At 37.4% G+C, this 26,250-nt stretch overlaps 2 protein-coding genes across 6 annotated transcripts in view; both read right to left on the bottom strand.

Annotated features, from left to right (window-relative positions):
* The window catches only part of FAM53B (family with sequence similarity 53 member B), a 131,428-nt gene extending 121,616 nt beyond the window's left edge, over positions 1-9,812 (bottom strand). For 2 of the 4 annotated variants that reach the window (XM_088131879.1, XM_088131875.1), the window contains exons 1-2: positions 9,742-9,812; positions 2,035-2,124 (exon numbers count right to left, since the gene is read on the bottom strand). The gene's annotated coding sequence lies outside the window, so the exon portion shown is untranslated. Of the gene's footprint in view, positions 1-2,034; positions 2,125-9,302; positions 9,416-9,741 lie in introns of those variants that run through there. The other 2 variants (XM_088131876.1, XM_088131878.1) reach the window with 2 other exon arrangements.
* Positions 9,813-12,231: 2,419 nt separating this feature from the next.
* On the bottom strand, positions 12,232-26,236 carry EEF1AKMT2 (EEF1A lysine methyltransferase 2). Of its 2 annotated transcripts, none has more exons than XM_015888576.3 (6): positions 25,806-26,236; positions 21,502-21,567; positions 20,829-20,943; positions 19,660-19,767; positions 18,453-18,690; positions 12,232-17,184 (listed from the first exon to the last, which is right to left on the bottom strand). In XM_015888576.3, the coding sequence occupies exons 1-5, from the start codon at positions 25,859-25,861 to the stop codon at positions 18,463-18,465; spliced, it is 573 nt and encodes a 190-aa protein (XP_015744062.1). In that variant the 5' UTR covers positions 25,862-26,236; the 3' UTR covers positions 12,232-17,184; positions 18,453-18,462. The 2 variants fall into 2 exon arrangements, with proteins under 2 accessions (XP_015744062.1, XP_007431085.2); XM_007431023.3 differs by having other exon boundaries at positions 12,236-17,184; positions 18,474-18,690; positions 25,806-26,230.
* Positions 26,237-26,250: the final 14 nt, after the last annotated feature.

Here is a 26,250-nt window from a genome sequence, read left to right on the forward strand (position 1 = left end):
AGGGGGGAAGGAAGCCCGATGTTAGCAAAACTGAAACAAAACTGAAACATCGCCTACTCCAACAGAGAAAAGAAAGCTGGCAGAATCTGCTTAAGATCTTGTTAACAGCTGAAGTAGATGGCACTGACTAGATGGCCAAATGTTCCAACTCAGTTTGAGACGTGAAATTACCAGGGCTCTGTGTTTTTTTTCCAAATGTAAATCTTCAAGTACCAAAGTTTCACTGTTTGGAAACAAATCTTGCTATTAGTAATATTAATGCTAGGAATCTACTCTTCTCTTGTCTTTCATCAAAACTATGGGACCAAGAGCATGCTTAATACTTAAACCTTAGCCATTTCATATATAAATGAGAAGTCAGAGTTGAGGAGTAAAGGCTTGGCATCTTCTGAAAATTTCACACTAAAGCATTTGTTGGTATCTGGTTCATGAATAAGAGAAATCAGTTGAAGACCTACACTTGCTAAGCATAATGTGGTTTGTTTGATTCTGGCTTTGCAAGCTATGTGACTTAGCTACTGTAGTCTGTATACCTTGGGTTATGGTTTTATATGCTACATGTACCTAGTCAAACATAACAATGGTTAACGTGTTGTGTAATTACAGTTGTAGAAACACTGGCTGGGTTCAAACACTGCAATTGGCCATAATGTAATTTATTTCACAGTTCAGCCACTATGCTTTACAAACCTTGATTTATGGCTTAATACAATGTATGAACCAGAACGCTCCAGTTATCTAACAAACTAGAGTTTAAAATGGCTTAATGCAATATAGGAACCCACTCTAAACCCTTGGAAAGCTGTACTTCACAGCTTTCTTCTGATGGTTGACACCAGATTTGAGTGAAACTAGTTTTTTTGCATCTGTCAGTGGGCCATGGTTCTAGACATCCTTGATTTTCCCAAAATGTCCTCAACATGATGCTAAATTAGATGTATTCTGGGAAATTTTACTTTTTTACAAATTTTGCCTAGCACCATTTAGAGTACTACCTTTCTGCCCCAAAAGAGACAGCTAGAGATAAGATATGAGGGCCCTGTCATCTCCAGAAGAATGCAGATATCAACCTGCAGAAGAATGCAGATATCAACCTGCTTTCCCTTATAGTTCTATAAATGAAAACTTTTTCTCCTGTGAAAGCTTTATGAGCAGACTCAGCCATGTGAGTATTGAACTTTGTTCACTTCATTCATTATAATCTTAAATTTCATAACAACATAATTTGTATCTTTAGAGACTTCCATTGATGTTCATGGAAGCACGAGAGGGAAAGCTATTCATCTCCTGCACACATTTTAAAATGAGCTTGCATTAAAGAAGCTAATTAGGTTTATTGCTTCAAGTGTATTCCATTCTCAAAACTCATCTTGAGACTTGCACCTCTGTTAGCACTTCAGATATTTAAAAAGAAAAAAAAGTAAAAAGGGTTTCAGAGAGACCACCCAGACTCAGTAACTAAGCTCTGATTTAAAGTCATGCCTCAAAGGCAATAGAACACTACCTGTGGAATGATATAAGGGTAAACATTATTTATTGTATGCTTAAATAAAGAGAAATGTGCCATATAAATTCCAGAATAAAACAATTAAATTAACACAAGAAACACAATCTCACTAAGAGCAGTTGAATATGGTTACATTTAATGAGATTCTCAAGGAAGAAAGATCTCTCAAGTGTTTTACAACTAGCAGACTGGATTCACCATTACAATCTGATTTGAGAAATAATTATAAATATGCATGGGGTCATACTATGTTCCATACTATGATCCATTGAGTTAAGTGGAGTTTACTCCCAAGGAAATGTGAACAGCAATGTTAGCCAAGTTGATTTCAATTCAGTACACTTATTAATTCCTATATTCATAGTAATTTTATCTGGGGATACAAAGTATTATTTCCATACTGTTTCTTTCATTATAAATACCCCAACAATGCAGTATTAGGCACAGATTTTCTGATGTTCATCTTTCAAATAGTAGACAGAGGGAGGGAGGGAGGGAGGGAGAGCCATCTGCATAATGTATTGTACCTTTAAAATGCAGACCTCCCCATGATGTTTCTGTGTCACTCTTCGTGTTGTCAGAAAACAGGTATAACTCCCATCATGGTCTCCCCTTGCCTGTTAGGAAATTTTTGAAAAAAAAAAATAGAAACTATGAGTTTAACATTAAAAAAAATTAATTGTGTTAACTGTATCTATAAAGCAAGTTAAACAATATTTAAATATTCTAAGCATGTTCCATCCTTGATCCTGAATGGAGTAGCATTCTCCCATTCAGGACTAATGCCCAACCCATGGTCTTTCTGAACTCTTAGTTCCTGCTTGAGAATCAGGTGACAGCTGTCGCCAAGAAGGCTTTTGTACAAATCTAAACTCTGCACCAGTTGTACCCATTTCTAGATTAAGAAGCCCATCCTTACTCTTACTTATGCCATGGTTACCTTACAAGTGGATTATTGCAATATGCTCTACATGGGGCTGCCCTTAAAGACCACTCAGAAGCTAGACTGGTCCAGAATACAGGGACACGAACAGTGAAGGGAGGGCTCACTATGCCCATGTAACACTTCTATTTCATAAGCCACACTGGTTACCAGTAAGCTTCTGGGTGAAATTCAAGGTGCTCGTTATCACCTAGAAAGCCCTACATGGCATAAGGTCTCGATATCTGAGAGACTGTCTCCTTGTAGTATCTGCCATTCTGTACAGACAGTTGGGTTGCTTCAAGTCCCATTGAATCAAGCAATGTCATCTAGCAGGACCCAGAAAGGAGGCCTTCTCCATTGCAGCGCCTGCCCTCTAAAACAGCATCCTTCTGAAGATTCACTCAGCCCCCATCCTGCCTGCCTTCAGTTGAGCCCTAAAAATGCGCTGTTCCCTCAGGCCTTAGGATGCTTGCAGGCCTTCTAGGTTGGGGGGTATTTGGTGGGATTGTTTTTTCGGTATTCCATCAGGGCAATCATGCTTTTTTGTTTTTGTTTTTTCAATTTTTAATTTTGTGAAGCCACCTAGAGTCATTTTAGGAGTTGGGTGGCTTAGAAATCGGATGGATAGATGGACGGACAGACACAGACAGACAGACAGACAATCCCTACAGGTCATGTATACATTATGCCAGATTCAAATGGTTTATAGGCAACATCTTATCCACTTCAATATATTATATGAATTAGTACTACAAGACTACATTTCTCTTAATATTTTAAAATTCAAAATTATAGAGTACTATGGAGATCCTGCTCAAAAAACTTTGCAGACAAAGAAAACCCTATATGAGGTAACTTCTATAGAAATGTGTTATTTTATAAGAACATGCATCCAAACACAACATTTACTTGTTCCTCAGTATTGGCCTATGACATTTATATCTGATGTAGAAAATGGTCCTCCCATGGCAATAAAGAAACATTTATTAAATAATGCATGATTATCAGCTTTCCATCGATACCCCCAAATCTGCTACTGGAAGTAGTCTCATCCTGTCACACATTGGCTTGATTTGTACATCACATCAAGTCATTTGAACAACCACAATTGGCTTGGTTTATGCAATATGATGAGCTAATATCAAACCTATTGGAAAAGTGGCTTAGTACTACACATGAAGTCAACTTCTAAGAGTCTATTTTTCTCTGATATTCAAAATCTATTCTAATCTTTCAAGCTGTATTGACACAATAACTTCAAAACTAGGGTTGCTTGGAGTTTGATAGTACATCCAGAACATTTCCCAATCAAATATTTTTGTTTTGCCAGCAGTGATTTCACTTAGCTAGCATAATGTCTGTTGTACTCCTCCCTGGTTCTTGCTCCAGTAAACATAATTCCATTATGAGACTTTTAAATCCTTCAGTTTCAGAGATGGGGAGAGGGGGCTAAGTTAACATTTTTCAGCTTTTCAGGAGCATTCAATATAGTTTCAGAGCAGCTTTTGCCTTTCAGATATTGACTCTAATTGAAACAAATAGTCTAAGATGAGCTGACTGCATCATACAAAGATTGCCAATGCAAAGGCAGTTCAAATTATGTTTGCTTGGTTTCAATGGAATTAGTCTGGAGTTACATACAAGTGACTATTTGTTTATACTTCCTTCATGGATGGAACACAAAGTAATCTTAACTTTGCCATGTAAGACACCAGGAAGATACTTTGAAATGGGGCTTTCAGTGGCCAATGTTCCAGCAACTTATTTTATGAATCACTAACACTTTGGCCTAAGAATGGGTAAACCATAGTTTGCAGATGATATGCTATCTATCTCCCAGCACTCCATTTGCAGGTCTTGAAATACCCTGAGATCATGCTGCCAAAATTCAGTAACTAAATGGACATATTTTGATACTACAGTTTTTACTTGGTTTGAGATTGTTTTAACAGAGGGAAAGGGAGCAAGAGGTCTTTCTCCTCCATCTTATAACTGAAATGCATTCTATTTACAACAATGAGCTAGTCACCAAGACTTGCACAAGCTAGGCTCCAAGGTTAACATCAAGACACTTTTAGAACAAATACTCATGGCTTTATTAGTAAACATCTAAGGCTCTTAGAAATCATTAAAACTTGATGAGCATGGCCTATTATTTTGTGTTTCAGAAATCATCACCAGTAAAATAGGAACAACCATTCCATCATATAAAAATGCTATTTAGCAAGGGTTTCCCTAACAAGAACCAATCAAATATCCTGACATGCATCGATAAGACAGCCAAAGTTAACTAACCCCTTCTACTAAGTGAACTGAAAAGTTGTTCCTGGCAGATAAGCCATATTTTTCTCATGTAGATGTTCTGTTTGATCTAGTTTTATAACATCTAAAATGCAGTGGATCCTTGATAAACACAAGAGTGGCAGCTTGATTTGTCTTGGGCAGTTTCACTGAACTAAACAACTGCCAGAGGCATAATCATGCTAGTCTGTTGCACCAAATTTAAATCAAGGTCTTGAGGCTCCTTAAAGGATAACATATGTATTACAGCATCAACTTATGTGGCCCAGATGAAATGGACTACTCCTTGAAAGCCCCATGCTAAAATGGATTTGTTAATCTTTAAGAGGCCACAACAATCTTTGATGTTTGAATGCTTAATTTTTTTTTTATTCTATAGAACAGTTTGCTGAAGGCATAATAAATAAAAAGCTGCTGGAGGAAGAAGAAAATATATATCATGTTCTCTCAGAGAGACAGAAAAATCTTACAAGGAAACAAGCTAAACTTAAATAACCATTCATCTATATTAAGACAGCATTCACATATGTTAAGACTGGACTGGGAACAAGGGGAGCCAGGTATTAATCTCCACCATTTTCTCCCTGGACAATTTGGCCCAATCACCATCATTCCAGCCATTCAACTCACACAATTGTTTTAAGGATAAAATAAAGAACTTTTCAGTATGCATCACCTTGAACTCCTACAGGGAGGTGGAAGCCTGCATGCAGCTCCTAGGCCTCCATTTTGTAGACTACAGAGCACCCACAGATCAAACCACTAAAATAGACTGGTAAACTCTGATTTTTAGCAGTCCTTCACTAGAAGTATCCATTCTACAACTTAATATTACCTAACAATCACAAAAAAAGGACTGATAATTTTTGGACCTTCCCTTTCTGTGACATTAGCAGATTACCAAATGTGTTACTATGCAACTCTCAGAGGTATGGGTGTGTTGCAGCCCTTAGGATGAAATTACAGCCATACAAACATGGAGTGAACTCCACTTATTACATTGTACTGATTACCTCACTGATTCTACTCTATATATCTACTATTCCCACAGCACACTAAAGCATAGAATAGCTGTACATAATTTGTTAAACTGGATAAAGAAGTACTTCCTTCCCCCCAAATATCAAAAACTATGATGAAATGAAAATCCAAGTGACTGGGGAATGGGATTAAGCATCATGAAAAGAAGGAAGAATCTAAGACTGCTCCTGGAACTGAGAAGTTTTAGAAGTCCTGCAAGCCAGGAATTTTGAAACATGAAAATCACTTTCTCACGTGAGTTGTATTCCCAATATTGTCTGAGGATTCAGAAAGGAAGCATTAACATCTGGGTTAAGTCTAAAGCCAAAGCCTCTTTTATCAACATATTATACAATATGTTATATTTATTTTAAATATAACTTGATACTGAGATATCTACGGATGCAAGACTACTTCCAAACTGAATAAAAGCTGCCAAAGACTTCTAGAGATACATGTGTTAACTATACAATAAATGACTGGGTTAAAAAAACCTTCCATAACATATACCTTCATTATTTCATGTTAAGTTAACTGAGGAGAAATCACTATGAAAAGTTTTTTTTAATGATCAGCTGAAACTTATATCCAGATAAAGAATGTGTAAGGTAAAATTATAAAACCACTAGCAGTGGGATTTTTCTATCTGCAACCTTTCCCAACCAGGGAATATGTTCCCAACCACTAGATATGTTAAAGCAATTCCTAGTATCTCCAGCTGGGAAAAAAATTGGGATGGGAAAGCCTATAGATACAGCAATAGGCTTTTTCCATGACCTACAATTCACAAAAATTTGGAATACTTTGAACCTATAACTGGAGGAGAGGTACATCAAAACACCTCGAACATGACTTCAGTACAATATTGAGAATTAAAATGAAAGTATGCTATTTAGTCAAGAAAATTCCTTTAATGGATGCAGGGGGCAGATAATTCTTGAGTCATGAAGGAGCACGGTCTCAGTTGTTATTATTATATTTTTAATACTAAGAAAAGGAAAATGCAATTGAAGAATTTCCTGTTTCAGATATATCAAAATAATCTGACCACACTTGGGTATTATGCACCTTTACCAGGGGAGAGAAGCATCTGTCTCAGACAGAAAAGTGTACTAAGTTGTCTGCAAGTAATATCATATCTGCAGAACCTTAGATTATACTGTTATATTCCCAATGTATTTTAGGAATATCACACAATGCTCTAGCTATTAAAAATGTCCATCAATTTTCAAGTCTCACTTGAGCTTTCATGCAGTATTTCATCAATCAAGAGTGAAACTTACAGGTGATTAAACTTATCAGAGGTCTGTAATTATATTCACTGCTCTGCCTATATGACATCAACCTTATTTACTTCTCTGGTATACAGTTCTATCTTTAAACACAGGTTTTGTTATGATATTTTTAGGTTTTCCATTGTACCACAAGAACTCATAACATTCATTCCACAGAACAGATTAAACTAAAGCAGTCTTTATCACCATCCAGGAATTGGGGTTATAATTCTCAGAATTTCAAGCCAACTTGATCTTTGACAATGATGCCTGGAATTCTGGAATTATAATCCCAGTAACAACTGGAGGGTACTTTGTGGGGAAATGCTAAATTAATGTAGAGCTTCACTATTAAAAGGAAATGTGACTATGGACCTACTTCTTCAGTTGTGTTCAACCCTAACTTCTCCAATGGGGCTTCCATATCTGTTTTAATTTAGTCCCCATCATCCTCAGCCAGAATGGCCAATGCTGAATTGAGTTGGACCCCAGCACATCAGGAAGGTATCAGGTGGGGGAAGGCTACTGTATATGTTTACTCTGAAATAAGTTGCACTGAGCTTCAGTTGGGCTTATTGAAAGAGTTCTCACGATTCCCAGGGGTCATGAGAAACTGAGAGGGGGATCTGCAATTGGTTTTAAAAGCTGTCAGGCTTGCCCAGGCAAGCAAAGCCTGGAGTGACTATTCTGACAGCGCTCCAGCTTTGCCAGAGCCAGCCTGGTGCCTATTTATTTCCTGCCAAACCCTAACCTAAATGAAAGCATTATTTTTATTTATGTGGAGATGTCCCACAAATTTATTTATCATTTGAGGGGGTTATAGTACTGCAGAGTTTGAGAACTCTTAGCTTACTGTTTAATAAGTGACTTTAGGACTGCAGCCTAAATGTTCATTCAAAAAATATTTGAATGATGATTGCAATAACTGTTTGCTGGTAGTGTTACCTTTCTTACTCAAGTTGCAACAAGTAATTCTTTTCAATATAGGCTGAGCATACAGAATTAATCAATAGTGTATACCCAAGTGCAAGAAATCCTGCAAACTGGAATTTGGCCTAATACCAAAATAACTATATATCAAAACAAATAATTATCATCATTTTCACATCTGGATGTCTGGTTCCTAACGTATTTTTGCATGGTTTTCCACTCTTCCCCATAACAAAGCCATGCATTCCTATGATCTGAATATAGCTTATATACTGATTGAGTACAAGCTATATACCATGCTATTAAACTAATGCACTCTTAAATCATCTCAGCCAAATATTCATTTCCCCTTAATAAAAAAAAAAGGGGGGGGATAAGTTCTGCTTCAAATTTTATAACTTCCGCAGCTTTATTTTCAAAACTAAAATATCTGCAAACTGTTAACTTACATAATATCGAACATAGTCTGTGATAAGTTGCTCCAGAAGACAAATGACATTTAAATTGAGACAAACACAAAAACAAATAAATGATCATATCAGATAAGCTGTTATTTTCATCAGTATTTATAACATGACTTTGCTTGTGCGCTAAACACAAATGAATATTATTACATTTATTTGACTATTTTAAATTTGGTTTTCTAAGAAACAATATTTAATAAAATCACAATTAAACTTGGCCTAACTGTAAAATATAAATTGTTTGTTTGTAGTTATTGGCCATACTTCATCCTCCTCTCTCAGAAAAATAAGGGAACAGGAAATTCCATGCAAGTATTAATAGAAGGTTAAGCTACTTAAATGTATGTGTAACCTACTCCCAGAGACATAAAGCTGAAAGGGCAACAGATAGACTCCTTGGCAGTCTATCTACCATTCAACTATAGCAAAATCATTATACAGTTCATATGATGCACACTGAAATATACATTATTGAAATATTAACCCGAAGACAGACAGATATAAATATGGATATAAATTAAAAGATGTAAACATGTAGAGCAAGTACAGCAGAGAGGTCTAAATATTGCTGGCAAGTACTGTGATGAATAGAGCAGTTAAATTATTTGCATACAATAGTAACCAGCCTGATTCTCATTTTCACAAGAAATGAAGCCTGGGATGAACTGCTCATACAGCTGATAAATCAATGACGTATTGGAAAAAAATGACTTTACAACAGCCGTTCAAGGGCAGATCCTATCGCCATGTGCAAGTGTGAAACATGCAGTGAATTACGATGATCCTAGAAAGAGGACAGCAAAAAATCTGCTTTGGGGCGGACGGGAAGAGAAGGGAAATGTTAACCCAACAACTGATCAGCAGCAGCGGGAGCAGCTTACCCTCAGGGTCTGCATCCAGTCAATCAACTCACCGAGGCAGCGACATGCCAAGTTCATTACGCTGAAAGGCAACTCCTCAACTTTTCCGAAAAGCTGCCCCCCCCCCCCCCCCCAGCCCCACGCTCCTCTCTCCTCCCCGAGCCTTTCCCCAAGCCCTTTCCAGTCCTGGCAGCCCCGGGCGGTGAAATCAGAAAGCCGGCGGGTTCCCCAGGTCCGTCATCTCCTTCCTACTCGCCACGGTGGATTTCGGAACGCGAATAGCAGCAGACCTGGAAGGAGCAGCAGGAGGCACTGGATCGCTTGGGCGGGTCGCCCCCTGACAGCCCAGTGCCCTTTTCAGGTGCAGGCAAGAAAACAAAGTACAGATTGCCAGGAGAAGGAAGGAGGAAGCGGGGGGGGGGAGGAGTGAGCGATAAGAAAGAAAAAAAAGAGCTTCCACCTCAAGGCAGCCTCGCTTCCTCTCCGTCTGTCCAAGAGGGGAATGAAAGTGCCCGAGTTCTCCCAGTCTACACATTGTAACAGTATCTGCCCCCAGGACGAAACCAACGGCAAAGGAACGGGAAACGGGGGGAGAGGCTAGAGAAGAAAGGCCGGCCAGCGGCTGCTAAAGCCCAGGGTCACTTCTTAATTTGACTAGGGGCTTTGAATCTTGATTCTGAGGCGACCCTTGCAGGATCCCCCACTGAAACCCCGAGTTTGGTCGTTGGCGAGGACTCAACTGAGCAGTCCCCCCCCGGCTGAAACGCCAGTGATGGGGATGGACCTTCCCGGAAAAAGGAAGTAGGCTTGTCACTTCCGGGTTTGGTCTCTCCGCGAGACCTTTGAGAAGAAACGAAGGGAAGGAGCGGACCGCAGCGCGGAGCTCCGGCTTCGATGTTGGGACGTTCCGGTCAAATCGTGCGGCTGTAGTGGGGGTGGTGACTGCGTTTTTTTGGGGGAGCCAAAACAACAGCAGTGGCTGTTGTATTTGCAAGCGGGGCGGGGGGGGGAGTCAGCGCGTTACGTGCGCACGACCACTGGGATCCACCTGCTTAGCTTTGCCTGAAAGAAGAGGGCCTGGATGGTGGCTTGCAAGGGAGACAGTGCCTCTGGAATTCAGCCAGACCTCCGATTTTGCAAGACCTTGAAAGTAGCAACAGTATGCGTACTTAAGGTACCCACGCATGTGCTTAGTTCTCGATACTGCATCTGTACACACCCACTATCTTGGACCGTAAACAAATTTTTATTGACTTTAAGTCAATGGGATATACATCCCATCTTTCCTTCAGAAGCCCAAGGTACATTATATTGGCATCTACCTTCTTTTACCAGCACAATAGCAATCCTTGAGCTGAGAAAGTAGCACAGTACGTTTCCATTACTGAGAGTGGAGTTCAATCTGGATCTTCCTAATCACTACTTTAATCACCACACTGCCTCCTCAGAGCTGGCCAAATATTTGTATCTCTGCCCTGGAGAGACTAAAAGATGTGAACTCCAGACTTATGTCCTAGAAGATGCTCAGCAGAATTCTCAGAGGCATATGAAAAATTTATATAAAATACTTGTTACTCGATACTACTGGCTATGATTCCTAAATCAAGCCTGTCTTTACTATGTTTAACTCACTTTTGGTGAAATGTGTGTGGTATGCATTGTGCCTTACATTAGGATTTCAGTTCAGTCCAACACCCCGTGACTAAATGTTTTGTTGTTTCAGAACTTAAAGGAACTTTTAGTAAATGAATTAATTACCCAACAATAGAATTATTGTAAACTATCTAGAAAGCAGCCATGTTTTAAGAAACTAGCATGCTGGTGTTCTTTAAGTAGGAAGTCCAATTACTATATTAAAATTAATGAGTACATTGGATGCAAATATGATTATTTTAATTTCTTAAATTTTCTGTTAAGCCTAGAGTGACTCCTACTGGCATGTGTTGATCCCTTAATAAACTTTTGACTTGCAGAAGGTCCCAGATGCTTATATTCCTTTCATTGTTACAATAAATGTTTCTTACTTGTGAATCTGAAGATGGCTACTAGCACAGCGCTATCACGTTTTTCAAATATTTCTCTCTTCCATGAGGGTTCTATAACACCATTAAATCCAAGGGATTTATTCTTAGGTAGTATTATTTAAATGTAGTCTTTGTAGTCAAAATCTAGGTTTTAACAAAAGCAGAAGCATTGGATAAATTGAAAATACAATGAGCATTTTCTTTCAATAATAAAATTATACGAAGAGACAAAAACCTGCTATTGTTAATTTTCCACTTAGTTATTTGCAGTCTGTATGTGATCACCTCTTGCCATGTTACTTCTGAATTTGTAAGAAAAGGTGTCCTGCATAGCAAAATTATTTCTTCAACATTTATTATGTGTTTGATTTAATATATCTGTTTGATTTAATGTAGAAAAGAACAGCTGTAGTGACTTGAATGTTTAAAGCACTTGTTGAAATTATAGCTTTGGAGTCCCTACACATAAAGCATAGCTCAATTTGTTGTCCAGCCTGAACAGTCTGAGAAATAAAATCCACAGGGTTATTGCTTTTAGGAAAATTTCAAAGCTGGGTTTCCCTGGGGTTTTTCATACACTTTTAATGGTTGCTAAAACAATTGCTTAACCTCAGCTGCTCCTTGGTTAAAGGTGACCTGCGATATAAGAGCTGCATTGGTAACTGAAAGCTATAGCTCCTTGACTAACTTCAAATATATTTACAAATATTTAAAGATATTTTTAATAGGCAAAAAATTCAAAAGACTTCAAGTAAAATAAATAGAGATTGGGGAAAAAAGAAAAATAGAATCCTTGGCCTTTTCTCTTGTGATCCATTTTACAAGGAAGCAAGATTCAGTCCAGAGACAGAAGACACATATCTTAACAGTTGTAAAAGCAATTCCAGCATCCCAGGTTTAAAACAATGAAGCTGAAATTTATAGTTAGCATCTTTAATGATGCATATGTTCGTAAGTACATAGTATCACAGAATAACAAACTGCATTAATTTTGGTGCGTTGCATAGTTGCCTGTTTGTGAAATTATATTTTAAAGGGTTTATTTTTTTAAGACACCCCAGATAACTCCAATAAGGCAGCTTTTCCCAACAATATGATGACATTCATTTATTTATTATATATACCTCCCTCCTCAAAGAATCCCTTCCTTCCTGAGAAGCATATATTAAAACAAAACCTAACCATAAACACAATACAGTTACCATATTGAAACTACATCTTAAGTAGAAATACATATAAAAGCACAAAACCAATTTCAGAGACAATATCAAAAGACCTGGAAAATTGGAATTACTTTCATCTGGTAAAATAGGACCTGAATATGTTGTCTAGGAAGGGCATTTCCTAGTCAGGATGTCACTGTTGAGACTATCTGCTACACCTTGGATGACGGGTACAAATATAATCTTCATGTATAGAAAAATTAATATATATCTGCTAATGTAGCTATAGATGATCCTTCAAATATTCTAAATTGCAAACAACTTTGAAAAGAAGCACCAGTATATTGAATTATAGACAAGAAATTGACTGGAAGACATTTCAATTGCTTAATCTTAAACACTGGCAAGAAGTGGTCTCCCAGCATGTTAGTCTCAGCAGCCCAACATCTATATTTCAAATTGCAATTTCTGGGTAGTCTTAAAAGGTAACTCCATGTATAAAATGTTCCAGCTGTAGCCTAGAGATTACAAGATGGATAATTGTAGATAGGTAATCGGTCCTAAAAATGTTGCCTCTGGCAAATTAATCTGTTGATAGCCAGTATGACATGGAGGCCGTGTATATTGTCACTAATAGATAGCTCTGCAGTGCACAGTAATTACCATTCTTTGCTTTTCTGTAGTACATTCCAGATGATGTGAACCAACCTACAGAGATTTAGAACATTCAATAGCTAACATGATTCCCCCCAAATCCATCCTCTAGCATTGGTGATTATCACAATGAGCATGATTAGTGCTGAATCAGAAGCAGGCTTGAAACTCTTGAAATGGATTCTCTAGAATGTCTGAATTTTATCTGCAGCAATATCTGGCAAAACACCTTTATAGGAAAAGAGTATTTCCTATAAGCCAACAGTTAGTAGAGTCATCCATGTCAAGGAAAGGTTAACCTTTAAAGACCTGCTATAATAATTCCTCCTTGCAGACAGTTAGGACACCCTTCTCTTACAGAGGCATTTATTATTTTCCTGATAAATCTGAAGGAATTGGCCAGCTGTTATCTGTTGAGCTTATCCATTTGGGTTTCAATAATGCAAGGCCCTTTCTTCTATGACTATGACTAAACCAAGAATGATAAATATTTTTGAATAGCTATTGCTTTGTAAATCCAAATGAAAACAGACATACATTCCAATTTCCTTCATTTTTCCAAATGCTTCCATTTAGATTTCTAAATATGTATTTCTATACACCCTTTTTCGTAGAAAATGCATTCCTGCACCTCATGATTCTGGTTCTTTATCTGACAGCTTCTCTCTGTGTCACATCTCAAGAGTATATCATGCTTTGTAGGGCTGTCTAAAAAATCAGTTAAAAAACAAGCAGGTATATATAGTCTATATCTACACAAAAAGCAAATATGTACATATATTCACAACAATCTGCAGTTACAGGCGGCAGAACATGAATCATTGCTTGATAAAGATTAGATTTGCACATCTAAGTGTAGTTTTGGCTTCACATATTGTATGAACTCAGCCAATTCTGGTTTAACAAGTAATTTAAATAATTATTAAATAAATGATCAGATTCATTCCAGTGTTAATGGTTTGCCAATTACAGGCTAAATATTTACTCAGACCTAAAATACCAGAAATATTAGGAACCAGGGTTAAAGAGATTTACAGTTCTTTGAAAAAAAATTATATGTGTCACATTTATAATCTCTGTTATTTATCAATCTCAAAGCAGTTCAAACAACTGCAATTAAATAAACTTACTAATCTTAAATTGGGACTGGTAGCTAATATGTTTTGTACCAATCATAACAAGGAGAGAGCTCCACAGCTGGGATGTATGGATGTATGGATAATATGTATATTTCATTCATTCATTCATTCATTCATTCATTCATTCATTCAAATAAATAAATAAATAAATAAATAAATATTGAGAATGTCCTCAGTGCACAAGTGCTCACTTGTGACATTTAACACAGCAAGCCTGTTGATTTGCATCATGATAATATGAGAAGCTATTTCACAATCCAGAAAAATAAAAAGGAAAAAGGAAATTATACATCTTACTGCCAAACCTTTCATTTAAAATTTCTCTAGATTGCATGCATACAGCAGTGTTATACAACAGTGATAATAAATACCTTGAAACATTGGCCAAAGTTAAACAATTTGTAAATGAAAAGGATATTTTTATTAAAAGAAAGTGCTATGGCTTTTTCAAGCCAGGTATGTATTTTTCTACAGCTGAAGAATGAGGAGGATAGGAACAGGAGCTAAAGTATGGATCAAAACAATTGTACCCAAGTGTTGTTTACAAAAATATTCAAAAACAAGTATTCAAGTCCTGAATACAAAATATTCAAGTACAAATAATTCCTACAGAAATGCCGAGTATCATCCTCAACATTTCCTCTAGAGGCTAATAATAGTGTAGTGCCATTCTGTACAGCTGACATTTCAAAGTAATAGGGTATTTAGAGAGCAGGTGATACTTACCCAGTAGTTATGGAAGATGGAGACTATCCAAGGAACAAATATGTTTCCTGGAACAAGTCCTTAAAATACAAATTATTACAGGCCACCCAGAGTTGTTTTAAGATGGGTGACCATACAAATCTTTTAAATAAATAAATAAATAATACATTGGAGGTGGTCTGAGCATTTTCTAAGAAATAATTCACATAACACAGTATGAAACACTCATCAGTTATTCTCCTTAGTGTGGTAAATATTTATATTCAGCAAAAACAAACAGAACTTATTTGAGAGAGTGAACTCTGGCCTGTGAACCATTCCTAACACATAGTAAGTTATCCAAACAAACTGGGGTGACACAGAATTTCTACTTTGGATGTTGTAAAGTGAACCCAGAACAGAGGTTAGTACAGAGAATTGTAGGATAGAATAAGGTAGTAGAAGAAATTCCTACAATTCTCATACTTCAGATGAAATTAAAATATACTAATTGAGTAGGCAGAGTACAGTTGCATTCTGTACTAATATGATAGACTGCCTTCTTGCATAACTAAAGTACCTTACTGAAAACAATTTGAAAATATATATGATTGTCAGCCTCACTGACATGAAATCAGCTCCACAGGATGGCTACAACTACTTTTACTGAGATTGGCTATAATAACAGATTCTTGCAAGTCTGATTGTGCTGTACTTCCTCTTCCTTCTCATAGTTCAGTGAGTTAGGGAAGTGTCTATCCAAGCCGCTTTTGAATGTTATCTGGACATTCTGAACTTAAAAAATGCTTTAGCCCCTTTTGCCTAGGCAACAGCACCTGTATATCTCTGTCAAAGTCATCTCCCTTACCCTCTACAATGTTTGTTTGGACCTGAGGGAGGAAAAAAAAAGCTTCACTCCCTCACACTATTTGTATCATCTCAACAACATTAAAAGCTTGCAAAAAATTAATAAAATATTTCCAGGGTTGTCAGATTTGGATACATGTACTCATTGTTAGTTTTCTGAAATTAAAATTGAATATCTCATAAATTTCCAAAGAAGCCGTTTTTCACTATTGGTCCTTCATTCCACAATTAGATCCTTGCTGACAGATAAGAAACAGTCCAAATGCCATTGTAAAGACTGTCTTGAAGCATCTGTTATTCATACTGAATATTTTTTAATGCTAGAAACTAAGCTGTGCAAACCAATGAAGACACATCAAGTATTGAAAAGAAAGCAGTTAAAAGTATGCACTGTGCAACTAATATCCTCATAAAATTTAATTTACAAATGTGCCACAAACATGTTTAAGACTTCAATTTCTGATTTCTCTGAAACCAATGGGAAAAAAAGAAAAGAAAGAAAACTAGCATTAATGCTATTATGTGGTGCTAATCAGTCTTCTGCATATACTGAAGCTATGAGCCACCTGTGTCAGGCAACCATTCCAGCTGGCTGCCTCAGAGAGAAACACTGAAGTCCTCATTTGCCTAACTAGGATCGGATGATGCTTGACCCATCTCTCTTTTAAAACGATCTCCTGAAATGGTACTTAGGTACATTTAATATACAATCATCTGTATAGAGTTTTTCTCAGTTTGGTCTTCTTATTCCCCCTTTATTTCTTACAAGTTACTATGATAGGAATATGTTTATATTGTTTTGAAGACACTTACTTTACCTATTGGAACAGAACCATTTTTCCATCCTTTAGGTAACAAGTTATACCTACAGCTTCAATTCATTTTTTAAAAAATATTCAGTTATCTAACAAGTTATATCAAGCAACCTAGCACATTTGTAATTAAATTGTCTTAAGGAACTGTTTTATCTTAAGGAATTGCATCACCAGCTAAAATGATAAACCAATTCCTTTACAGGATTTATATATAGCCAACATTCTAAACTCCCATTTCCCACAATATCTTGTATTTCCAAGAGAAAATACACTATTTAATTATCATGCCAATTTAATCTTGAAAATTATACACCTGTAACAAAATTTACTTCAAAGAAACCAAACATATAGACAGCTGTCAAATTTCTACAATTTGGATTTCACTTTTTAATCGAGTTGTGTGGTAAAATCCAAAATTCACAAAAGGAGATCTTCATCCCAAAGTTTATCAAAAATAGATGACTATGTTTTTTGTAAAACCAAGGCAGTCACACTATTTCCAGTTCTTCCTCCAAAACAGAAGGTTGGTGTTGGCAGTTCCTCCAGAAGTAGAAACCCTATTAAGTATAAGGAAAAAGTTGCTATTAAGAAGAAGTCTTGCTAAACAACCCTTTAAATTCTGATATTAATTCAAATTGAATGCACACAATACAGAAAATTCTGCAAATTTTAGAAGAGTGGTTATTTTATAGTATTGATCAATATAAACTGCACACAAATAAAATGTTACCAATGATAGTAAATGCAGTTTCAGCAAGTAAACACATGAAATTATTTCTCTTGGAGCCAGTAAACAGTTACTATAAAACCAAAAATTATTTAGTTTTTATTTATTTATTTAATTTCTATAGCCACCCACCTCAATAAGTGACTCTGGGGGGTAAAACTGTATTTACCGTAACATCTGAAAGCTTAGCCTTGGTTTTAACTGTTTGAACCTTATGCCAACAGTAACCTTTTTGCATTCTATTTCTGTCTTTATCAAGTGATAAAGAGAAAGAAATATGATATAGTGAGAAAATGAAGTAAAAAGGGGTCACAGAGAATATGGGGTAGTGCCATTTTGTTAATAGGAATGTGCACAGCATCTTATTTTCAAGTATTCAAATAGCAATGTGCAATATGGATTATTAAACCAGCCATTGAATATGTTAACAAACTGAACTCTATTTTTTTGCTTAGTAAGCCTTCCAACTACCCTAATTCTGTCTCATATATGAAAGGTTAATGACCAAGGCTCAGACACTTTGATTTAACACAGAACTGCAGATACTTTACACACTACTGCAAATCACAAATATTTTCCCTGCCAGAGCCAAACTGCTGTTCAGTTAAAAAGCAGGTTATTTTTGGCATTATGGAAGCAACTAAAGTAGAAAGCAATGCTTTTAAGATTGCTAACATCCTTTCTTTGATTCATGACTATAATATTTCAGTACTGTATTATAATAATTAAAAATGTCACAGACAACCAATAACATAAATGAGTTTAAAAAGGCAAATATACAGTACATCCTTCATCTTTCAGTAACCTATATATTTTGAGGGCAACGTATCAGCTGCAGCATACTTCAACTAAAGTTAAGGAACTTGGAAATCAATTAAGGCGTTTATAGCTTATACTGAACTTCAGGTCATCAGCACAGCCTTTCAGAATAAGGGTTTAATCGGCCTTAATCGTACAAATTCAAATGAAACTGAGCATAAGAATGCTCACCAGTGATTTAATATCCAAAATTCAACTAATTCATTGCTCAGACAGGAGTTACTGTGCTTTCCATGAAAGGCATAAAAAGCAAAGCCACATTTTCAGTTAGGTACATACAATTCCAAACTTAGCAAGCACCTTCTTCAAATTGTTTGCACAGCTCTTCTTTAGTCCAGTTACAAGACGTTATAAGGAAAAAGCCATTGGATCTCAACACCCTCTGCAGGGATTTAACATACTGTTTCCTTTTCTCTGCTGCACCATCTGAGTTCAGACTGATAGCATCAAAAGTCCCTTTATCAATGCAGATCTGAAAAGTTGGTAATTCATCCGAAGGATTTAAAATGTCTTCTACCTATAGAAGATAGATATAACTGTTAAATGTAAGAACATGTTAATGCCATTGTTACTTTTTAAAAAATAAGCAGAACTACATTGCCTTCAGGCCCAGAATAATAGTTTAACTGCACATTAATCATCTATTTTTGTATGTTTTATGAGACTGATTTTTACTTCTTTCAACCCAGTATAAATGGGTCCTCTTTATTTGTGCATTAGCATAGAGAACCGTCCCTCAGCACCTGAAAACTGAACAGAATGGGACCAAATGGTGTGAGGAGGGAAGCCAGCAAAAGAAAAATTGAGTTTGAAAATGTTCCAGATGAGAAAAACTCCCCCAATGCATACTTATGGGAGAGCAGTGGCTTGTATTGCCAAGTCTTCTATTCTAGGTATGTTTCCCTCCTCCTTCAGAATCACATGCAGCTCATCCTGTGCTTCCCAGAGCAGACAAACATCTACTTCTGGTAATGGGGTAGGGATTCCAGAATGCATTTACTCAGAAGTGAACCCTACTGAATTCAGTAGGACTTATGGCTTGGTGTCATACAGGACTGCAACCTTAAAAAGTTATTCTTCAGGAAATCACATTTCTTTAAAACAGCTGGCAACTCTATTTCATTTGGTAAGAGCACCCCTATCTTGATACGTGAGCATCTTTCTTGCTCTTGATCACACTCCGAATTGCATTTTGCGTGTACACTGAGGTTCCTTGTTGCAATGATTTGTAATTAACCCCTTGATGAACATGCCTGGGGACCTATATATAGCCAGTAGGAATGAATAAAAGAAGGAAGGAATACATTTTAACTTGGTTCAGATTGACTGAAATGTTTGCACTGGGGTGCAATAGAGGAAATCTACCAATATCAAGAGAGTTTTTAATAAACCTCAATCAGGTCAGTCCTCAATCATTTGTTTCTTATACTATATATCCCCAAATCTTCCCACTTCTTTTCTGCATTTGCCCATCACAAAAGCTTACCAGCAACTTAATATAAGGCAGCCCTTCTTTTTCCATTATATTTTTTGAAAGTTGCACTGCAGAAGGAGAGTAGTCAACTCCTGTAAGATTGGTATAACCAGATTTACCCTAAAGAGAAGAAAAATTCACTGAGCGCTAAACATGTTTCCTTTGTTTTCTAGTTGGCTTTCATGATATATTTGTTAGAGTTAACATAGGGAGAACTAAAATATAACTATGCCAGCAAGCTACACCAACTTATAGAAAAAAACAGTAAGATATTGTTAACTACAGAACATATTTTTCAAGAAAAACTGCAAGACTTCATTTACTGGGTGTAGACACTTTCCTAATTTCAGTTCCTAGTAATCAGTGAAAAGATTCCAGTTTACACTGCATTAAACACAGCTGTTAAAGTCACACAGAAGCTACACTGTTACAGTGGAAGTAGCATGAAATCAAATTTTCATATTTCTAATACTTCCTTTTTTGACCAGCCTTTCTAACAAATAAGTACTTAGATACTAAATATAAAAATAAATCACACATCAGATTTCTAAGAGAGATATACAGGTTCTGATTTCCTGCTATTTAGTCATGTAAATAAATTCATTTATTTATGTAACACATGAACTCATTTATGGTTGCTCTATGATTAAAGGGCTTGGACACTTTGGCAAGGGCAGAACGGTTATTTATTCTTTTAAAACTTGAGATAGGACATATTTGTTTCAAATATGAGCACACCTTAGCTAAAACAATACATTGCAAACTCAGTAACTACTATATTGAGAAAATAAAACTGGTTGCCATGCAGTAGGGACTGTATGTCAAGAAATGAAGCAATATTAGGACTTCATGGGTATAACTGGAAATTCAGTGGTAGCTTTTCAGTAAATTTCACAAATTCCTTAATTTATATTGTATTTTGATATTTAACACTCCTTCTTCTGATTGTAAGACTGAACGTTTAAGCCAGGATTCTTATACAACTGAACTTTGATGAAACTGGATGTCCTCCTGCTCAATGTGAAAATTAAAAAAAAAAAATCATATCATGAACATAGACCATTGCAATATGAGTATATTCTATGTGTAATTGTTCTGGCAATTTAATTAAAGTTTCTTACTTGCTCAATTTCTGCTGTAAGCATTTTGCATCAGAAAGCACTAATATTACAAATACCAACCAATTCAACCAGCAAAATGCCGTTTCCTGTTCCAATGTCAAGCACAGAACTGTCCAGGGGTATCTTTTGTTTCTCTAGCCATCTAATTATACGAGTCATGCTCTCTTCACCAAACCTAATTAGAAAGAGAGGTTCAGGTAACTTGCTCCATTAGGCTATACAAAAGGAAGACAAACACATTTTGTCAATCTCATGCAGTGTAACTACATGATGTCACCATTAAGACATCAATCTCCAGAGTTCGCATTACAGGTTTGTTTAGCTTACTGTTTTAAGTGAATGGATAACTCTGAAACTATTGGATTAACATTGCAGAAGATGAGAGATTGTCATTTTTACATATACACAGTATATGTTCAAGGCTGCAATGCATCTTTGCCTGTGCCTCTTATTTAATTTTTGAAAAACATCAAGGATATGACTACTTGGCCTCTACCAAGTACATTGTAGCCAGTAATTCATTTTTCCCACCTAAAAACAGACATCAGATGATAATTAGCTATTTTAATTTGCAGCAGGTTTAGCCAAGAAAAGAGTTAGCATTTAAAAAAACAACAACAAAAGAACCCAGAACATCACATTACCAGTACTCTGAGCAAAATAGCTGCGCTTTTAGAAATAAAATAAAGCACAAACACGTATTGAAGTATGTTACATGGTTAGAGATACTTGCCAAATGTCCCCAGTATCACCACTTTCTTTAAAATTATGCAGTTCTCGTTCATATGCTGCATCCCAGCTATACAGGAGAAAAGAATAAGGATGACAGTAAACACTTGGCATTTGTTTTTCTCCCAGCTGTGAAAAGAAACTACTTAAGAAATAATGGCAGCCCCTCTTTCCAGAAGAAACACAAACTCATCATTTATCTTCCATATCCTTAGAACCAATTCTCTATTGATCAAATGGGAAGAGGCTACAAACCTGGGAATAAGCCTCACCAAGCACAGAAAGACTCATCAATACGCATACATAAAATTGCACAGCACAATCCTTAACAATTGTACTGTTGTTATAATTATTTTTTTTTTCAAAACAGCTTATTTTCTAAAGCCCACTACTGGGTACCAAGCAAGCAATCTGTGAAAGATTATTCCAACTTCAGGGAAAAAGCACCCAACCTTCCTCCAGGCACTTTTTCCAGCAGGTGCACTTGGAAGCTATGTGCACAAAACACCAATTTGCTGTGGAGAAAATAGGAGGCAGGAGTATGTTGTTTGCCTTGAGTTATATATATAAAAAAGGTGGAATAAAAATCTAATAATAAAAAGAAAAATAATCCCCATGGCTAATTTAATCAAGTTCGTGTGATCACTTAGTGAAATATTCAGTGTTCACGAAACACACTGAATCAACTGACCACATAGGTGGATTCAGCAGAGTTGTATAGTTTGTGATTCCATGTGTTCTGCCAACAGAGCTGCTCTCTGAAAATGGAAATGCCCTGAAAAGAGCTTTAATCATGCTTTTACTAGGCAGGCAGGTCTATGTGGATGGCTAGATTGCAAAACCTACAATGATCAAAGCTTTTTCTTTTAACTTTTAACATTCTGTAAGACAAGAAACAAGAATAAATGGTAACATCCAATAACAGTGTATCTCAAAATTCAGTCATGGTCCCCATATATCACTACATTTTTGAGCTATTCTTTTTAACATACAGTATATAATATTTCCAGATGGAACAAAAATGGATTCATCTCTCTTAGAACAATAAAAGGTTTAAAGCTAGCACCTTCAACTGGACCCAAACTGGTAAAGCTGTTTTATAACTGGTGAGCTGTATTACAACAAATCACTTCTACCCAGAATGTCATTGAATTTACTTCATTGTGGCAACTGGCATTAGGGGACAACAGTAATGCCAAGCAATAGTAACAGTTTAAGGAAAACGTGAAATTTATTTTCTCCTTCATGATCATGGTATCTCCCTTGCCAGGTAAGTTTCTCACCTTTCATATGCAACCTCCACTTCACACCAAGATCAAGCAGCAAAGAAAAGACTAAAGACTTTCCACTGTTTCTACTGTTTTAAACCCTCTGTAAGCTGTCCTGAGTCAATAGCAAGTGGGTGGTCTTAGAAATGGATTAAATAAATAAATCAACAGCAGCTAACTATGACAAGTGTCAGAGGGAATTGCTGGTTGCCCCAAATGTGGCTTTGTACATTTTTGATTAGCAGTGCAATAACAACAACAACAATAATAATAATAATTTATTAAATTTATATGCCAGCTGACTCCCAGCAACTCTGGGTAGTGGTCCTATACCCACAAGCCATATAATTGGAGGGGGCTCTGCCTAATGCAGGAATCCATTCTTGACTGTCCATAACAGGCTTTGTTTGAAAATTTACAATGAAGAGCCTACCAGTCCTCTAAGATTAATTCATTTTAGTGTCACAGCGTTTATCATTTCTCTTAACATTTAGTTCTGCCTTCTGGAACAGGAGAATAAGGATTTATTACCTTCTAAGTCTTCTAAGCATCTGAAGAATGCTATAACTCCCCATCTGGTTTTCTTCTTCATCTTAAATATATATCTACTCATTTCAATTTTTTGCTTAGATAATATTTTCATATTGTTGACTATTTTCATTGACCTCCTCATCTGTTTCAATTTGTCTTTATCCTTCCTTAAAAATCCACATGTTCTAGCAATGAATGTAGGTCCAAGGCTATCAACTTTTATCAACTTGTGAAAATCTTTCACAGCATTTAGTCAATAAAGTTGCTGGGATCTGTTATGTGTTAGACTCCAGCTATGCAGATTCAATGGAGTTGACTGAAACACAGTCTTGCCCAGTTATCTGGGATGATTTTGAGTCTGTTAGACCTGAGAAAGTAGACAGGGTGCCCTATCCATGCCCTTCCTGGCTGATCAAGACTTCCAGTGACATGTCATATGATTGGATCCATTTGGTAGTAAACAATCCTTGAGAGAAGGAGATAATCCTGCTGGCTCTTGAGGAAATGGTGGTCTGCCCCCTCCTCAAGAAGCCATCACTGGATCCAATGATGGCTCATTTTCATCCCATCTCCAACTTCCCCTATTTTGGCTTGGAGCTCCAAAGGGCCCTGGAGGAAATGGATTATCAGTACCTCTTTCAGTCTGATTTAGACTGGGACTTAATACTGAGACAACATCCACTGCACTTGTCCATATCCTATGGTGGGCTCAAGGTGGGGGTATTGCATCCATCCTGGCCCTTCTTGATCTTCCAACAGCATTCAGTATCATCAACCATGGCATCCTTCTGGACCAGCTCAGCAGACTGGGAATGGGAGGTACAATGTTGTCGTGGTTCTCCTTCCTCCAAGGTCAGCTGCATTTGGTATGGAGGAAGGCAGAAAGATCTATCCCTACACCCCTGCTATGTGGAGTGCCTTAGCACTCTATTCTCAATCTGATTTTGTTTAACATCTGCATGAAGCCACTGGGTGAGCTCATCTGTTGGCCAGGTGAAGTATCATCAGTTTGCTGATGATATTTAACTGTATATATCCACCTTGGGCCAACCAGCTAATGCAGTCAAGGTCCTCTCCCAGGGTCTGGAGACTGTGGTGGTCTGGATAGGGAAGAACAGGCTTTGACTCAATCCCAACAAGGCACAGTAGCTATGGGGTTTGGGCCCTTCTGAACCTGGGATTGGAGATTTTACCTCAATGGTTCTAGAGGGGGTTGCATTCTCCTATTACACACAACTGATGCACAATTTGGGGGTCCTCCTAGAATCACAGCTCCTGTTCAAAAAGTAGGCGGCAACAGTGGCCAGGAGGGCCTTTGTACAAATCTATCTTGTGTGCCAATTGCACAGTCCCTGGATCAGAAGGCCCTGTTTGCAGGCATTCATGCCTTAGTCACCTCCTGGTTGGACTACTGCAACATGTTCTACATGGGGCTCCTCTTTAAGACTGTCCAGAAGCTGCAGCTGGTCCAGAATGCAACAACACAGGTAGTTATGGGTGCACCATGGCATAACTATGTAACATTACTACTTTGCAAGCTGTACTGGCTCCTTATAGGCAATTCAAGGTTTTGGTTATCACCAACAAAGCCCTACATGGCACAGGACCAGGTTATTGGCAGGACCACCTTTCTTCTGGTTATTTCTGCCTATACCACACACTCTCACAGGATAGGTATGCTCTAGGTTCTCTCCTTCAGGCAATGTCATCTGACATGCCTTTTTTGCTGTTACAGCAAGTGTACTTTGGAACAATCTTACCTCCCTCCTCCCCAGAGATTCAGATGGCCCCAACCCTCTTAGCCTTCAAGAAAGCTTCGGGCCATGAGGAGAGATAAACTTATTTTCTGGAAGGTGGAATATATGATTGGTCAGCTCAGCTGTATGTTGGTTGATATACAAAACAAAACAAAACCCAAAATATATAAATCAACATACTGGTTGATACAATATGTTGATTTATATATTCTGAGTTTTTTTGTTTTGTTTTGTTGATGCTGTATGCTTTTTTATTTGCAATACTGTTGCTGAAGGTTATCTGATGTAAGCCACCCAGAGTTACAATTACACAAGTTGAACAACTATATACATCTTCCAAATCAATACACCTAGTGGTTGTAAACACACACACAACTTCCTTAAATCAATTCATGCCTTTTTATATAACCTGGCAGGAATGCTGCTTTTCAGAATGCAATGTTATAAGGCTTTTTTTTTTTTCAGTCCAAAAATAAATATTCAACTAAATGTTGCCTCTCTAAGTGTGGCTCTCCCACTACAGAGATGCGATTCCAGTTTGTTTGGGCTTTTGCTTTACTGTCACTGGTTTGGCTGGCTAGACGTACCAGGGAACATGCAGCCCTTCTGAGATTGCCTATTTACGTTCGTGACTTTCTTAAAAGCCACACCTAGAAAAAGAGAGTTAGAAGAGATCTGGTGATTAGGGAAGGCGTGACTAATACAGATGTTTCTGCTGCTCCCCACGGAGCCTCCCTTCTTCCAGTACTCACTGTTCTTTGGTGCCCAGCGCCGAAGGTTTGAACTCTTCCTCCTCGCCGCCGCTCATTGCCGGAGAAGATGCAGCGCACGTCCAAGGTTAGCCTCTTTATGCCGCAGGAGGACTCTCTTCTACCGCTTCTTTCGACCTCTTCCGGTGGGTGACGGCAGGGGCACAAATAGCAGCAGCTGTTTCCGCGGTTACAGTTGCAGTCGTACGAAAAAAAGATGAGTTGCGTCCACACCTGCCGCCATTCTGAACAGAAGGAGTTGGTTGTCCTTTGGAACAAACGAGGGGCTATTTCCTACAGGGACTAGAGGAGAACACCCGCCCACCCCTACCCAATTATGACAATTAGGAAAGAGCCGAGATCCATATGTTCTCTGTACAAGTAGCAATGATGCTGCTTTAATTACTGGCTCTATATTCCAGTTTCAGACGCTTTTGACAGCGTTGAT

Source organism: Python bivittatus, unplaced genomic scaffold, assembly GCF_059951505.1.
Source record: "Python bivittatus isolate LINGU-HERP-01145 unplaced genomic scaffold, Pbiv_v1 ctg000980_np1212, whole genome shotgun sequence".
NCBI classification, from domain to species: domain Eukaryota; kingdom Metazoa; phylum Chordata; class Lepidosauria; order Squamata; family Pythonidae; genus Python; species Python bivittatus.

What these genes read in the sequence shown, in the direction of transcription:
- EEF1AKMT2 (XM_007431023.3), bottom strand. Translation starts at nt 25,861, where the DNA reads ATGAGCGGCGGCGAGGAGGAAGAGTTCAAACCTTCGGCGCTGGGCACC. An exon ending in GCGCTGGGCACCAAAGAACA is followed by an intron (nt 21,568 to 25,805) that starts GTGAGTACTGGA and finishes TCTCCTGTATAG; the next exon opens with CTGGGATGCAGCATATGAAC. An exon ending in GCATTTTGCTGGTTGAATTG is followed by an intron (nt 19,768 to 20,828) that starts GTTGGTATTTGT and finishes TCTTCTCTTTAG; the next exon opens with GGTAAATCTGGTTATACCAA.